At 38.7% G+C, this 15,059-nt stretch overlaps 2 protein-coding genes across 6 annotated transcripts in view; one reads left to right on the top strand and one right to left on the bottom strand.

The window, feature by feature from the left end:
- SERAC1 (serine active site containing 1) overlaps positions 1–15,059 on the top strand; it is a 59,234-nt gene that overhangs the window by 33,304 nt on the left and 10,871 nt on the right. For all 5 annotated transcript variants that reach the window (XR_001902018.1, XM_003897993.4, XM_021937707.2 and 2 more), the window contains 3 exons: positions 4,432–4,545; positions 6,666–6,828; positions 14,192–14,342. Coding sequence is in view for 4 of the 5 variants with exons in the window: in XM_003897993.4 (XP_003898042.1) it covers positions 4,432–4,545; positions 6,666–6,828; positions 14,192–14,342 (428 nt within the window). In the remaining variant the exon portion in view is untranslated. The remainder of the gene's footprint in view (positions 1–4,431; positions 4,546–6,665; positions 6,829–14,191; positions 14,343–15,059) is intronic.
- SYNJ2 (synaptojanin 2) overlaps positions 1–15,059 on the bottom strand; it is a 165,952-nt gene that overhangs the window by 7,841 nt on the left and 143,052 nt on the right. The window lies entirely within an intron of this gene.

Below are 15,059 nucleotides of genomic sequence, written 5' to 3' on the forward strand. Positions count from 1 at the left end.
TTTCTTCACTAGATTATAATCTATTACTCTCCTTATTCATACTGATGTTCAGATTGTCTCAGGTTTGGCTGTGGGAGCCCCTTCAGGTTGTCTCCCGTGTCTTTTGGAAATGGTTTGTCATTATTTTTGGAGCACTTGCTTATTTTCTGGCATTAGAAAATGTTCGTCTTAGACTTTCCCTATTCTAGCCCTAGAATCAGCTGATTTTTTAAACAGCCTTGGTTCCTTTTAGGGCTTATGGTGTTTAGTAACCAAGTTCTGGGCTAGGGAAGCTCATTGCTGCTGTCGTTGCTTTCAGGCCTTCGGTGGATAGAGCTGGGGAAAAGAGACAGCTTCATATGGTTCTGTTCAATATGTACCTTTTATTTTTTAATGACATACCAGTGTGAATGCTGTTGTTGCTTCGCTGAATGAGAACATTGAACTGTTGATCTCAAATCATTATTGCTAGGGAATACGGAAAGCAGTGTAGATTTGGGATCACTAGTATGAGAATGCAACTTCACCATTTGGTGATAGTTGGCATTGAAAGGAAGGGTGAATATAACTGTATTTTCAGGTAGCTGCAACATGAGATGTGATATGAAAATACCTGTGCTTTCCCTTACAAACAGAATCACAGGGACTGCTAGTGTTACTGTGGTTTATTGTCTGTGTTCATAACTGAATACTATGCAGAATTTCAGTTAGAGGTTAGGAAAAAACAAAGGTAATTTTTTTTCCATCCAAGTTTACACCCTGCCTGCCTTGAATTCTATCTACCCCATACCCCTAAGGACCTTGTTAAAAACTCCTGCTTTAGAATGAACATAATTTTAAAGACCAGTTAGTTTGGACAAATCACAGAGCTCTAAGGTTGTAACTTTTTTTTTTTTTTTTGAGACGGAGTCTCGCTCTGCCGCCCAGGCTGGAGTGCAATGGCCGGATCTCAGCTCACTGCAAGCTCCGCCTCCCGGGTTCACGCCATTCTCCTGCCTCAGCCTCCCAAGTAGCTGGGACTACAGGCACCCGCCACCACGCCCGGCTAGTTTTTTGTATTTTTTTTAGTAGAGACGGGGTTTCACCGTGTTAGCCAGGATGGTCTCGATCTCCTGACCTCGTGATCCACCCGTCTCGGCCTCCCAAAGTGCTGGGATTACAGGCTTGAGCCACCGCGCCCGGCCGGTTGTAACTTTTTATTAGGAAACACCAGAGATGGGCCGGGCACGGTGGCTTATGCCTGTAATCCCAGTACTTTGGGAGGCCAAGGTGAAAGGATCACGAGGTCAGGAGATCGAGACCATCCTGTCTAACATGGTGAAACCCCATCTCTACTAAAAATACAAAAAGTTAGCCGGGTGTGGTGGCACGCGCCTGTAGTCCCAGCTACTCGGGAGGCTGAGGCAGGAGAATCACTTGAACCTGGGAGGCGGAGCTTGCAGTGAGCTGAGATGGCACCACTGCACTCCAGCGTAGGTGACAGAGTGAGACTCCATCTCAAGAACAGAACAAAACAAAACAAAACAAAACAAAACAAAACAAAACACCAGAGATTGGCTCTTATATATTACTGTTGCCTTCAATTTTTCTACCTATTCCTTTTCCTTTTTTTTTCTGTCTGTTTTCGAGACAGGGTCTCACTCTGTTGCCCAGGCTAGGGTTCAGTGGCATGATCATGGCTTACTGCAACCTTGACCTCCCTGGGTTAGGCAATCCTCCCACCTCAGCCTCCTGGGTAGCTGCGATAGCAGGTGCACCACCTTTCCTAGCTAATTTTTTGTGGAGATGGGATTTCACTGTATTGACCAGGCTGGTCTTGAACGCCTGGGCTCAAGCAATCCACTTGCCTCGGCCTCCCAAAGTGCTGGGATTACAGACGTGAGCCACCACCCTTAGCCTGTACCTACTCTTTATTGTTGTTTTCAATATCGTCATTCTCTAGCTTTTTCTATGCACTTCCTTAATCCTTAGGAAATTATTGTTGTACTCATAGAATTTGATGTTTGGTGTTTCTTGAATCTTTATGAATTTATTTAGTCTTGTCATATCTTAATTCAGTATAAAGCAGCAGTAACTATGTACATTTATTTTTACATTAGGGTTTAGAATATAATCCATACAACCATACTGTGAGTTTGTTCCTTTGTATTCATTCCTTTTTGCTTGTACTTCTTACTGCCACAAAATCTGCCAATTCATAAGTAACAAGCTTCGCCAACAATGAGAATGGAATGGGAACTGCATTCTACATCACACTGCCGAAATGGTCAAGACAAATGAAAGTCCTAGATCATTTTTCTTCGCCTTCTCCCCTCTCTGTCCTTGGGGAATTTAGAGTAGAAATAGATGAGATGATTCAAGGGTACAAGGTGGGAAGAGGGGTTTGGGGGAACCAGGATGTGGTGATAAATCTTCAAGAAAAAATTCCTACCCCCTGACAAAGGTTCACCAATCCGCTATTTACCATTATCTCTGCCACAGAAGGATGACTTTTCATGACTTAGCCCCATCTCAATCCTCAGTTTAAATAATGTGACTCTCTGAGATCCAATGCATGTTTAAATGTAAAAAACCAGAATATTATATACGAGAAGAAGGCATGAATAAAAAGTATAGAGTGACCAAAAATTATTTTTACTTGGTTTACTGAACCATGGACCTTATAAATTAACTAAAAATGCAGAATCTTATGGATTATATTTTCTATAGAAAACACTGGGCTTTATATTAATGTATACATTTTTCAGCCATTACCTTGTAGTTGTCCTCTTTTGCCAGCGGGTGGGCTGTACGCGCACAATTATGACCCCTAGCTCCAAGGTGAAGCACTTCCAAAGCACCTACAGCAATGCAGCAATACATCTTCTCTCCAACTCTTCCGTCTCTCCTACCCCAATGCGCACACACTCTCTCTCTCTACATGAGTAGTAGCACAGGATACATACACACCGTTTTATACCTTTTTCTCACTTAAGGATTATTGTGGAGATTGGTATATATCAGTGTAAGAAGAGACTCAAAATTTTTAGACTGGCATAGCATTCCATTGTACAACTGTACCATAATTGATTTAACTAATCCCCATTGATGAATATTAGCAGGTTTTCAGTCTTTATTATTGTACAAACAATGCAGCAGTGAGCAAACTTGCATATCTCTCACTTTCCGTATGTGTGAGCATCTCTGTAGGATCAATTATTAAAGGGCATGTGCACTTGTGATCTTGATCGCTGATGCCAGGTTGTCCTTCATAGAAGTCGTGCCATTGATACCACTCGCAGCAGGGCGCTGTGCGTGCTTGTTTCCCTAGAACCTCGTCTGTCTGATAGATGACAAATGTAGTTTCTCAGTGTCCTTTCAATGTGCATGCCTCTCATGAACAGTGCTGAGTGTTGTTTATATATATTTATAAAATAAATATATAAACAGGTATATATTTATATTATTATATTTATGTATTTTATATATAATGAATTATATTTAGAAGTATAAGGCCTCTAAAATATAAAAATCTAAATATAAATATATAATTTGCATATTATATAATATATGATATATAGCTATAAAAATGTATATATAATATATAGATATAAAAATATATAGTATAATATATAATAAATGTAAATATATAATATATAATTTACGTTTTTATATATTTTAGAGTTATATTTATTTTCCTAACAAGTTTATGTTTATGACTGTTGCTTGTGTTTCTATAATAGTGTTGGTATTTTTTGTCACTGACTTGTAGGAGATTATTGCATATTAGTGACATTAACCCTTGATCTGTGATAAGAATTGAAATTGAAATGTTTTAATTTTGAAAACATTCAATTAAAAAATGAAATGTTTTTATTATTTATGTTTTAATATCTGTTAGAAATAGTCCCCACTACTCTTCTGTTTTGTAATTTTTGTAACGATTTTTGTTTATCCTTGCATATGAACTTGAATTGAATTTCAACTTGAGAAGAATTTAAAGCTCTGTGATCGTTGTCATTGTGATCTCTCTTTTTAACTTGTCCAATAATGCTTTATATCTTTTGAATTATGTTGATTATTAGACTTTAAGTAGGCTATTAGCAGAATCTGGAAAATAATATACTGTTCTGACCACTGGCGGGGGGGCTGAAAGAGATGACACTAGAACATCCTGGGCTTTTCTTACTTGTTAAAGAATTGTGAGTTAGTCTTCACACTTTCAAACGAAAGGACACAGAGGAGAGACTTGAGGAGGACACAAAGGTTGCGCTCTTCTCGGAATAATTTGTATGTTTTCTGTTCTGATAACCCACAGTTTGCATAAAATTCCTTTTACGTTTCCAACATATTTTGAGGCCCTACACATTAGTATTTTCTAATGCCATCTATTAGTACAGAGATTTTTTTTTTTTGTCAAACAAGAATATTAGTCACTTTTTTCAGTAAAAATTTTAATTATTTTAATTTCAGGGTGGTTTATGGTGTTTTGGAGGAAATGGACTTCCTTATGCTGAAAGTTTTGGAGAAGTTCCTTCAGCAACAGTGGAAATGTTCTGTTTAGAAGCTATAGTAAAACATTCTGAGGTAATTTACATTTTCAAAATGTAGTTTACTTTTTATGATTTCATTGAAATAATTATATAAGTTGATTCTTGCAAGGGCAGTAATCATCATTTACTGTAAAAGGAGAAAAGTCCTTCACTTATCTTTAAATTTCTGCTTTCCTCCAGTTTTGATTGTTAGACTAATCATGATTTAGCACCAATAAATGAGATTCTATTTTGCTAAGTATTTCTAAAAATTTATTTAATTTTAATTGCATAGAAGAAATTAGCCCATCATCTAAATGTGGCATTTGCCTTTGAGTTATGTTGTCTTCTACTGCCTTTCTCAGATATTTTTACATATTATTTTCAGATAATTTCCATTAAAACAACTGCCAAAGATGTGACAAGATAAAAGAAAAAAACAGGCCGGGTGCGGTGGCTCACGCTTGTAATCCCAGCACTTTGGGAGGCTGAGGCGGGTGGATCACCTGAGGTCAGGAGTTCGAGACCAGCCTGGCCAACATGGTGAAACTCCGTCTCTACTAAAAATACAAAAATTAGCCAGGTGTGGTGGTGTGCGCCTATAATCCCAGCTACTTGGGAGGCTGAGGCAGGAGAATCACTTGAACCCGGGTGGCAGAGGTTGCAGTGAACTGAGATTGTGCCACTGCACTCCAGGCTGGGCAACAGAGCGAGACTCCATCTCAAAAAAATTTAAAAAAACAAGGAAATATTAGATGACTGTACTCTTGAAGTGTGACTGTAGCATATATCAGTGATGGTTAAACTCTTTGGTACCGTAGAAACTTTTGTATCATGATGACAGTTTAAAGAAGAAAAAGGCAACAAACCTTGTAGTGCTCATAGTGCAGAAACATCACCCAGGAAATGTGTTTAAAAATGCACATTTTTCCACTCACTTGTATCAAGTTTAATGTGATAGATTTGGTGTGGAGTCCAGGAATTCGCATTTGTAGCCAGCACCCTGGTGAGGTGAATGCAGGTGATCTGACCCACATCAAGACAAACACCATCCTTGAGATTCTGAACTCTCCAGTTCAGTTTTGGGACACATTAGACATGGCTTAAAAGCCATGTGTGGAAAGTTACCTTTACACTAGAAAGTCATCTTTAGTTCTCACCCATGAAATAAGGAACTGACCACAAAGCAGAGGGAATAAGGTGTTGTAGTACAGAAGGGACCTGGGAAAATTTGCTCGAGTGTGATGTCTCCTGAGTTGTTTTCTGAAGCAATAGCTGCATCTTCAGTAGAAAGGGCAGTGCATGGAATATAATAGTTACCTTTCCAGAAATCTCTCAAATGATTGCAGATCTTACTTGATATACAGTATATTTAAAAGGCATACATTTTAAAGCACTTAAAATATGATATAATTTAACAAAAATCTAGAAAATGAAAATTGCCATATGTACATATGGTGTCATGTCCTTGAGTAAAACTAGTGATGGGAAGAGGCAAGGCTGTGCCCAGTGACATTAGAAAGACTGACTTGTTGGTCAGTTCTCTTCCCTTAACTTAATATGCATGTTTTCTTTTTCTTTTATCTGTTTTCTCCATTAAAACTTCAATCCCTTTTTACTTTTACCTGATCTTTCTCTCTTAAAAAATTTTCCAACTTCTAAGTTTGAGGCTAGCCCCATAGCTGTGGGCATTGTGTGGAATGGGGTGTGGGACCACAGAGGTCACTGGTTTCGCCCTGTGTGAGTTCTTATTTGCTGAACGAAATCTGTCTGCTTGCACAGAGGACTATTTCCTGGGAACAGGTGGCAGATTTCTCAAGGTGAGAACTGTTTTAAGGTAATTTCAAGTCAAAGTGTCACTATAAATTGAAACAATTTTGTAATAATGACATTGTCAGGTTACATCCAACCAAGAGCTAAGCAGAATGAGAATAATGATTTTAGTAGTCCTGGTGAGAGATGCCTTCTTGGGATTTTTTCTATGATTTTGAAGCACTTCCCACTTAGACAGGGATTTACTGATTTAAGCAAGCTGAGACAAGAGCTTTGAGGAGTCTCCCTGCATCCCCGCCCTTGAGCAGGAGCTACCTATCTGTCCCCATGACCAGGCTGTGTCATCTCATGTCATGAATTTGTGCAATGTCTAAGGGAGCTTTCGTTTATTTATTGTGCCAGATATCCACACATTGTGATAAAATCGAAGCAAATGGAGGCCTGCAGCTACTTCAGAGGCTGTACCGACTTCACAAGGACTGCCCTAAAGTACAGAGAAATATAATGCGTATCATTGGAAATATGGCTTTGAATGAACATCTTCATTCTTCTATAGTTCGCTCAGGTAACAGCGTTACATACTGAGTATTTTTTACTTTGCTTTCCCACCTCTACCCCTCATGATATGTTCATTTGTAATAGACAAGGCTCTATTTAGGGTTAGGTATGGGTCCTTAGAACATGTTATTTTGGTAAAGGCAAGGAATTTCTTGAGATTGTAGATAATCTGTGCCTAAGATAATCAGTGTTGTAGATGATCATAGGAGAGCAGGTTTGCCATGATGATCATCTCATTATTTATGTAATTTTTTTTTCTTTGAGAGAGAATCTCACTGTGTTGCCAAGGCTAGAGTGCAGTGGTGTGGTCATAGCTCACTACAGCCTTGAACTCCTGGGCTCAAGGGATCCTCCTACCTCAGCCTCCCGAGTAGCTGGGACTACAGGCACGTGCCATTGTACATGGCTAATTTGAAAATCTTTCTATAGAGACGGGGGTCCCACTTTGTTGCCCAGGCTAGTCTCGAACTCCTGGGCTCAAGTGATCCCCCTGCCTTGGCCTCCCATAGTGTTGAGATTACAGGTGTGAGCCACCATGCCCGGCCTGTAATATTTGATATGATTTGGTTAACCAAGAGGCATAGTCAGACTAAAAAGAGATTCATTTTATGATTAATGATTTTCCCTCTTGCAAGTAATAAACCAGCTGTGGGGAGATACTTTAAGACCAAGCAAATATCCTGCTTTCTATCTTCTGGCAGTTCCTGCCCAATCTAGTCTTCACCTTAATGGTTTTAAAATCATTTTCTAGCTCCAGCACACCCTCTGCATTTCCTTTTCAGCTTTTGGCATTCTACTGGAAGCAAGAGTCCTTCTCTCTCCCTCCTCCCTCGCTCCATATCCTCCCTCCCTTCTATTGACAGGTCCATGAATTCCTATTTTTAATAGTTTATAATTTATTGCTCTACTTAATAATTTGGTGCCAGATTGTTCCAGCTTTGACTAATGGGAGCTCCAGCAAACTGGCCCATGTCCTCTATGATATGCCCACGTTATTTTGGGGAGGCATTTCTTATTTCCTGGTATAACAAGATATTTTAGGCTCATTTCTCTGAAGAAACCTCTATCCTTTTAGTGGGAGAATGATTCTTAGATACCAAGGTCTAAATGATAGGAGTGCATATTGCTCCTGGGGTGTCTTTGCTTCTTGCCTCTTTCAGTAGAAAGAGCTGGATAATACATACACACATGTATATATACACACAGATATACATATACACACAAATACGTATAAATGTATATGTACACATATATGTGTGCTGTGGGATGGAGGATACACTTTCAGCACTTACTAATGTAATTTTCGGTACTGTTTGGTTATGTTGGTCATCTTGCTCTTTGCTTTCTATTTGTCCCTCTTTTTCTTCTTTTTTCTGACTTCTTGTATTACTTGAGTGTTTGTTTTTAAATTCAGTTCTTTCTCCTCTTTTGGCTTTTTATATTGTGTTTGTGTGTTATTTTTAATGGTTGTATCCTTACAGTCTACTTTGAATTAAGATTATACCATTTCATATGATGTAAGATCCTTATAACCCCATAATTCAGTTCACATCCCCTGCCATTCTTTGTGGTATTGTTGTAATATATTTTACTCTTATTTATAGACTTTACAATATATTATCATTGTTGTTATTATTTTTTGAGACAGGATCTTGCTGTGTTGCCCAGGCTGTCCTCAAACTCCTAGGCTCAAGCGATCCTCCTACGTTATCCTCATAAGTAGCTGGGACTATATGTTTGGGCCATTGTGCCTGGTTACATTGTTGTTATTTAAGTTTTAATAATTGTTTTAGTTTATTTTGTGCTTCTGTAACCTAAGGCTATATGTTGGAGGCTGGGTAATTTATAAATAACAGATTTATTGTCTCTCAGTTCTGGAGGCTGGGAAGTTCAAGATCTAGGTTCTGGCCATTGGTGTCTTGTGAGGGCCTCATTGTTTTATCATCACATGGCAGAAGACTGAAGGGGAAGCTAGCCTTCCTGTTGCATGAAGCCTCTTTTTTTTTATTTAAAATTTTTTGAATTTAAAATTTTATGTACATAATAGTTGTACATATTTATGGGGATATACATGTAGTGATGTTCCGATACAAGCATACAATGCGTAATGGTCAAGTCAGGGCAATTGCAATAGCAATCACTTCAAACATGAATTAATTCTATTAATGTGAGAGGAACACTGATGGCCCCGTCACCTCTTAAAGTCTCACCTCTTCATACTGTCACATTGGCAACACTTGAATTTTGGAGGGGACACATTGAAACCATAGGAACAGTCATGTGACATTTAAAGAATATAAGAAATCAAAAATCTTTTTTGTTTGCATATTTATAATCTCCAGTGCTCTCCTTTTTTTCTGTATATATGAATTTACATCTGATAATATTTCTCTTCAGCCTAAATACTTTCCTTTAGTATTTCTTGTGTATTGGGTCCGCTGGCAATAAATTTTTTCACCTCATTATTTTAAAATGTCTTTACTCTGCCTTTATATTATGCCCAGGAAAAGATATCTTCCCTGGATATTCTTTGTTGACTGTGTGTGTGTGTGTGTGTGTGTGTGTGTGTGTATGTATATATATTATTATTTTTTTCCGGCATTTCTAAAATGTCATTCCACTCTTTCCTGGAATCCATTGTCTGATGAGAAGTCTCTTTGGATTCCCACTTTGTTCTCTTATATGTAATATTTTTTTTCTCCGGCTTCTTTGAAAATCTTTCTGTTTGATTTTTGACTCTGAAATGCCTAGGTGTCATATTTATCCTGCTTGGGGTCCACTGAACTGAGAGAATTAACGTATGCATTACCTCATACATACCATTTTTTCTGGTGAGAACATTTAAAATCTATTCTCTCAGCAATTTTCAAGAATACAATACATTGTATTGATAGTTTGGTGTTTTTGATCAAATGTGGAAACTTTCCTGCCAGTGTATCATCCAGTATTTATTCTTTTGTCCTTTTTTATTCTTATCTTTTTCTGGAACTTCTATTATAGATATTAGATCTCTTTTTTTCTGTTCTGCAGGTTACTGAGATTCTATTCATTACGTTTCAGTTTTTTCCTCTGTGCTTTACTTTGGATGATTTCTATTGAGCTATCTATAGGTTCATTGATGAAGTGGAGACTAAGGGATTCAAAGCAGGACAAAAACCTGATCAAATCAGTATCTTGCTATAGAAAAAAAAAAATCACTCTTCTCTGAAACTTCGGTCTACCTCAAGTCTTCAGTCCTCTTATCTCCTGGACAGCCCACTCATCACCTTGGCCTCAATTACATGACCTTCTCATCTTCATTGACTTCTTGCTCTGCTCCTGAGCTGTCTAGTACTCTACTCCTAAGTCATACATTGAACCTAGTCACTGCCTGAAACCACTTCACCTAAAAATCAGCCCTGAGAACATCCTTGTTTCATTCAAGCTTGGTTTGCATCTACCCCATATGGACTGGTTCTCTTCTCTATTGAAATCTTCTATCCACAGACCCCTTTATCCTCTCCCAATCCATCACTCTTTTTTATTCTTTATTTCCTCCCTGAACCCAGCTTATATTCCGTGGTCTGTTATTTCAGAAACATTTTTGCCAGTACCTACAACTCACTTTCCCTTTGATCCTGTTAGCAGTCTCTTGGTCAAGACCTTGATGAAACCTACTGCCTGCTTACTCTGTGGCTGAACGTGGGATCATTGCAGATTGGTTGTCAGCATGCTTATGAGATTGCAAATTAAAGAACCTTCAGTATTGCTCAGCAATTATGTTTCTCCAATCAACATGCCTTAACATTCTTAGCGATGACTATTGTAAACCTTCTCCAAGTTCCTTAAACCTTCCACATATTCTTTCCTCTCAGAGGGTGACTTCTCCTCCTACTTTACTGAGACAATTGAAGCCTTAAAAGGAATTTTCTCACTAACAAAAACCAACTCTGTTCTTTCCTTTTCGTGATAATAGGAAGAGCGACACCTCTTTTATAAGGCCTCCAGCCATGTTTGGGCCTGTCTCCTTTCACAGTCTCAGGAATGTATACTTTTTTCTGGTCTCATGGTCAGCTGCTGCCTCATAGCTGGACCCTCTGATCACATACATTGGAGGAAGATGTGAAAAACATTATCTGCATCCCCAATAACATCCTCTCCTCCCTGTTATAGCTAAACTCCTGAAAGAGTTACCTACATATACCTTCTTTTTGCTCAGTCTTCATTACTTCTCAATACTCCAATTTGAATTCTGCTACCTTGCCCTGTGTTTTTTTCTTTTTAGGCATCCTGTGTCTTTCCCTGTTTTTATATATTTTTGTATCAATCTTAGTATCAGATCTGCAGATTTTTGCCTTCAGATTTACAAAAGTTGGAAGCAACTTAAATGTCTGCCAATAGGAATGAATAGTGGTTAAACAATGGCGTACTCAAGTGACGTTAGTACTGTAGTTCAAAGGAATGAAGTTGATATGTATAGAGAGCTCTCCAAGACATATTGCTGAAGTACAGTCACAGAACAGTAGTATGATTCCATTTAGGTTTCAAAAAGTGCGTATGGAGCTACATTTTTTTTTTCTTTTTCTTTGAGACAGAGTCTCACTCTGTTGCCCAGGCTGGAGTGCAGTGGCGCTATCTTGGCTCACTGCAACCTCCTCCTCTCGGGTTCAAGTGATTCTCATGCCTCAGCCTTCTGAGTCGCTGGGATTACAGGTGCCCACCACCACACCTGGCTGCTTTTGTAATTTTAATAGAAATGGGGTTTCACATGTTGGCCAGGCTAGTCTTGAACTCCTGACCTCAAGTGATCCACCTGCCTCAGCCTCCCAAAGTGTTGGGATTACAGGCATGAAACACCACGCCCGGCCCATTGTATATGTTTAAATTATAGATATATGACTATATTTTTCAAAAGAGTGTCCACCAAACTTCTACCTTTCATTACTCTGAGGATGTAAATGGAGTTGGGAAATTATGGAAGTACTAAAGCAAGACTTTCATCATTAGATGCTACTTTTAGTTATTTCATTATTTTTTACAGTTAACATGTACAGACATGCATTGCTTAATAGTGGAGAAACATTCTGAGGAATGTGTCATTAGGTAGTTTTGTCACTGTGCAAACATCACAGAGTGCACTTACACAAACCTGGATGGTAGAGCCTACTCCACACCTAGGCTGTATGGGACAGCCTATTGCTCCTAGGCTCCAAACCTGTACAGCATGTTACTGTACTGAACACTGTAGACAGTTGTAACACAATGGGAAATATTTGAGTATCTAAACATAGAAAAGGCACAGCAAAAATACTGTACTACAATCTTACAGGATCACCATCATATATGTGATTCATTGTTGACTGAAACATTATTATGTGGTGCATGAGTGCATGCAGATGTTATGTAATTTTAAAATGCTCAATGTTAAAGAAAGACGTAGGTTTTCCAAAGGGCATTTGGTATTTTTCAAAGGTGGAGGTATCTTGGACATTGTGAACATATTTTGTCAACTGAAAAAAGCCAGAGATGGCTTGTGCCATGCTTTTTCTTGTGACTTCATTAAAAATAAAGCCATATTTTCATTTATTTATTTATTTATTTATTTATTTATTTTTTTTGAGACGGAGTCTTGCTCTGTCGCCCAGGCTGGAGTGCTGTGGCCGGATCTCAGCTCACTGCAAGCTCCGCCTCCTGGGTTCCCGCCATTCTCCTGCCTCAGCCTCCCGAGTAGCTGGGACTACAGGCGCCCGCCACCTCGCCCGGCTAGTTTTTTGTATTTTTTAGTAGAGACGGGGTTTCACCGTGTTAGCCAGGATGGTCTTGATCTCCTGACCTTGTGATCCGCCCGTCTCGGCCTCCCAGAGTGCTGGGATTACAGGCTTGAGCCACCGCGCCCGGCCCATATTTTCATATATACCAATAACATACTTGTCTATCTTTATAGATAGAATTTTTAAATATTCTTATTTTATTATTTTAAAATCTTTAACAGATTTTGAAGAGGAATCTTCTGATGTTATAAATTTGAATATTGTTAAGTACTGAGTCTGAAGCTTCTTTTAGGTTATTAAATACTGGCTTCCCATCATCACAGTGACTCAACACTTTTGTCTTAAAGAGTGGGAGAAGGGCATGGGGACAGCTGTCGGGTATTGAGTGCCTGCTGGGCCTAGGCCCATGGTTTTCACGTACATTAGTTTATTAAAACCTTCCTCTAGCTCAGTTGCTAAATAACTTGACTGAGGTTCCAGAGCAAGTAAGCAGGGAGCAGAAATGTGAGTCCAAGTCTAACTTCAAGTCCCATGTTCTGCTTTATTTAAATTAAATAAATTATATAAATAAACAGATTTTCACTGTACTTCAGAAAATAGATAAAGCAAAAAAAGCTAAACGTACCTTTTTTTACAGAGCCCTCTTCCACCCTACCTCTCTTCTAAGAGGTAATGACTTTATAAGTTTGGTGTATAGATCTTTATGTGTTTGTGTGTGTGTGTGTGCACATATACTTTTATACATATTTATGTATATAAAGTTTTAAAAACAAAAACATTAAAAAAAAGAAATCATAGTATTATCCATGCATTTTCTGTTTGCCTCCCTTTAAAAAATGTTTTTTCCTTCCTGATCTCCAGATTCTAACAAGAGTTTTGTGTGTCAAATTCATTATTAAGAAATAATTTCCTCATTTGTATGAAAGGGTATTACTGACTGCTGGTCAGGATGAAATAACTAGTATTGAGTTTCATAATTCTTGTTAAAAGCAAAACATCATGGTATTTTGTTCACTTTTGTGAACACCTCTATAATTGCTATTAGTGTTAGGTTTTCTTTTTTTTTTTTTTTTTTTGAGACGGAGTCTCACGCTGTGTCACCCAGGCTGGAGTGCAGTGGCGCGATCTCGGCTCACTGCAAGCTCCGCCTCCCAGGTTCAGGCCATTCTCCTGCCTCAGCCTCCGAGTAGCTGGGACTACAGGCGCCCGCCACCACGCCCGGCTAGTTTTTTTTTGTATTTTTAGTAGAGACGGGGTTTCACCATGTTAGCCAGGATGGTCTCGATCTCCTGACCTCGTGATCCGCCCGCCTCGGCCTCCCAAAGTGCTGGGATTACAGGCTTGAGCCACCTCGCCCGGCCAGTGTTAGGTTTTCTATATAAGAAAATGGCTCTTGAAGCCCTCTTTCCTTCTTTGAGGTCCCTTAAGGGGTATGTGGGTGGTATTGTGCCACAGGTCTCAGAGGATCACAGGGGAGAATGGGGTTGGAGTGGTCGGACTTCTCTGCCAAGGACAGACATGCGAGGTTTGCCTTTCTCCCATCACATTCAGTTTGAAACTTCTCTCTACGGTCTGCGATGGATTCACATCAGTATTTAGGATACGTGTACTTTTCACCAGGCTGGGTGTCCATCATGGCAGAAGCAATGAAATCTGACCGCATTATGGAGGCCTCACACGCTGCCAGAATCCTGGCAAATCTAGATCGAGAAACTGTGCAAGAAAAATATCAGGATGGCGTGTATGTGCTGCATCCCCAGTATCGAACAAGGTAAGGGAGCAGAAGAGAGTCACTTTGTCCCCTTTGGGAATGTGAAGGCTACAGACCTCAAATTTTTAACTTATTTCTGCATAATTCAGATAAGTACCTTATAAGTCAAATATCTTATTTACTAAAATAATTTGTCTACTGTAACCTCAGAAGAATTGGAGGTTGTCATGAAAAGCATGTGAACTAGCTAAATTATCGTGGTTATTTTACAAAGGGCTTCCCTTCAGGTAGATTGAATTCACCTTTGATAATGCGTCACACTTAAACTTTGAAATACATATCTCCTTTGGTTCAAGGCATTTTCACTTAGATCCGAGTTAATAACTGATTTGGATTGTAGAAGTCAGCTGACCAGGAAGGAGACAAAACATTGTCTTATGTGGCAACCAAATTAGCGTGGACCTAGAACTCAAGGGACTGGAGAAAGTTTATACTTAGTTATAAAAGGATGCATTGGAAGGAATAAGTTGTAATCAGTTTGACTCATGCCCCTTTTTAAGGTTATTTGTGGTCATTATGTCTAGTTCTATAATTGCTAAGACAATAAATATAGAAGGGACCACACTGAAAAAATAACATATTTCTTGGTTTTCTTAGGGCACTTTACAAAAAATACCTCAGACAATAGCAAAAACTTCCTTTAAATTAAAAAATGAATTACCTGGTTAATTACAATTTGTAAATAAAATATTATGGTAATGTATTTTATATGTGCAT

This window comes from Papio anubis, chromosome 6, assembly GCF_008728515.1.
Source record: "Papio anubis isolate 15944 chromosome 6, Panubis1.0, whole genome shotgun sequence".
Classification (NCBI taxonomy): domain Eukaryota; kingdom Metazoa; phylum Chordata; class Mammalia; order Primates; family Cercopithecidae; genus Papio; species Papio anubis.